Raw genomic sequence first — 683 nt, forward strand, 5'->3', positions numbered from 1 at the left:
TGACTCACTCTGGAGCCACACGTTCGCACACTGGTTCTTGCTCTGATCTTCGTGTGTTTCATTCTGTGTATTGGCCATTGTTGGTAAAATTATTTGAAAATGAATCGCGTCTGCGTCTGGACAACAAACTGTTACTGCGCTGGAGTCGTACAGCGTCACTTCAGGCAAAGGAGACGCGTTTCTCCCATGATGCATTTGGAATAGTTTGTCCATACTGTCTGTGGTTTGGACCCGGGTTCGCGTTCACACCAGAGGAACCGCACCAAAGTTGGTCATTTGGTGGATTCAAGCGAAACGAGACCACCTCTTTTTTGAGGTCTCGGTCCGGTTGATTTGGTTCGGGTCCGAGTCCGATCGACGCTTTCACACCAACGCAAACGAACCGAACTAACCACTTTTGGTTCGAATGGACCGTTTGGTGCAACAAATACTGTCGGTGTGAAAACACCCTAAGGCTCGTTCTAAAGCTCCGGACCCGACTCGGACCAGATTTAGTGTGTTGTGTGTTTCAGTGTGTGTTGTGTGTTTCAGTGTGTGTTGTGTGTTTCAGTGTGTGTTGTGTGTTTCAGTGTGTGTTGTGTGTTTCAGTGTGTGTTGTGTGTTTCAGTGTGTGTTGTGTGTTTCAGTGTGTGTTGTGTGTTTCAGGGTGGAGGAGAGTCAGGACCTGTTGTTGTTCTTCAGGA

At 47.9% G+C, this 683-nt stretch overlaps 1 protein-coding gene across 1 annotated transcript in view; it reads right to left on the reverse strand.

Annotated features, from left to right (window-relative positions):
- Positions 1 to 195, reverse strand: part of LOC129410724 (trichohyalin-like) — a 12,692-nt gene extending 12,497 nt beyond the window's left edge. Inside the window, exon 1 of the mRNA XM_055159596.1 lies at positions 136 to 195. Within this exon, the coding sequence (XP_055015571.1) occupies positions 136 to 195 (60 nt within the window). The remainder of the gene's footprint in view (positions 1 to 135) is intronic.
- Between the last annotated feature and the right edge of the window lie 488 nt (positions 196 to 683).

The sequence above is a fragment of the Boleophthalmus pectinirostris genome, unplaced genomic scaffold (genome assembly GCF_026225935.1).
Source record: "Boleophthalmus pectinirostris isolate CB_2022bp ecotype Guang Dong unplaced genomic scaffold, ASM2622593v1 HiC_scaffold_23, whole genome shotgun sequence".
Lineage (NCBI taxonomy): Eukaryota > Metazoa > Chordata > Actinopteri > Gobiiformes > Gobiidae > Boleophthalmus > Boleophthalmus pectinirostris.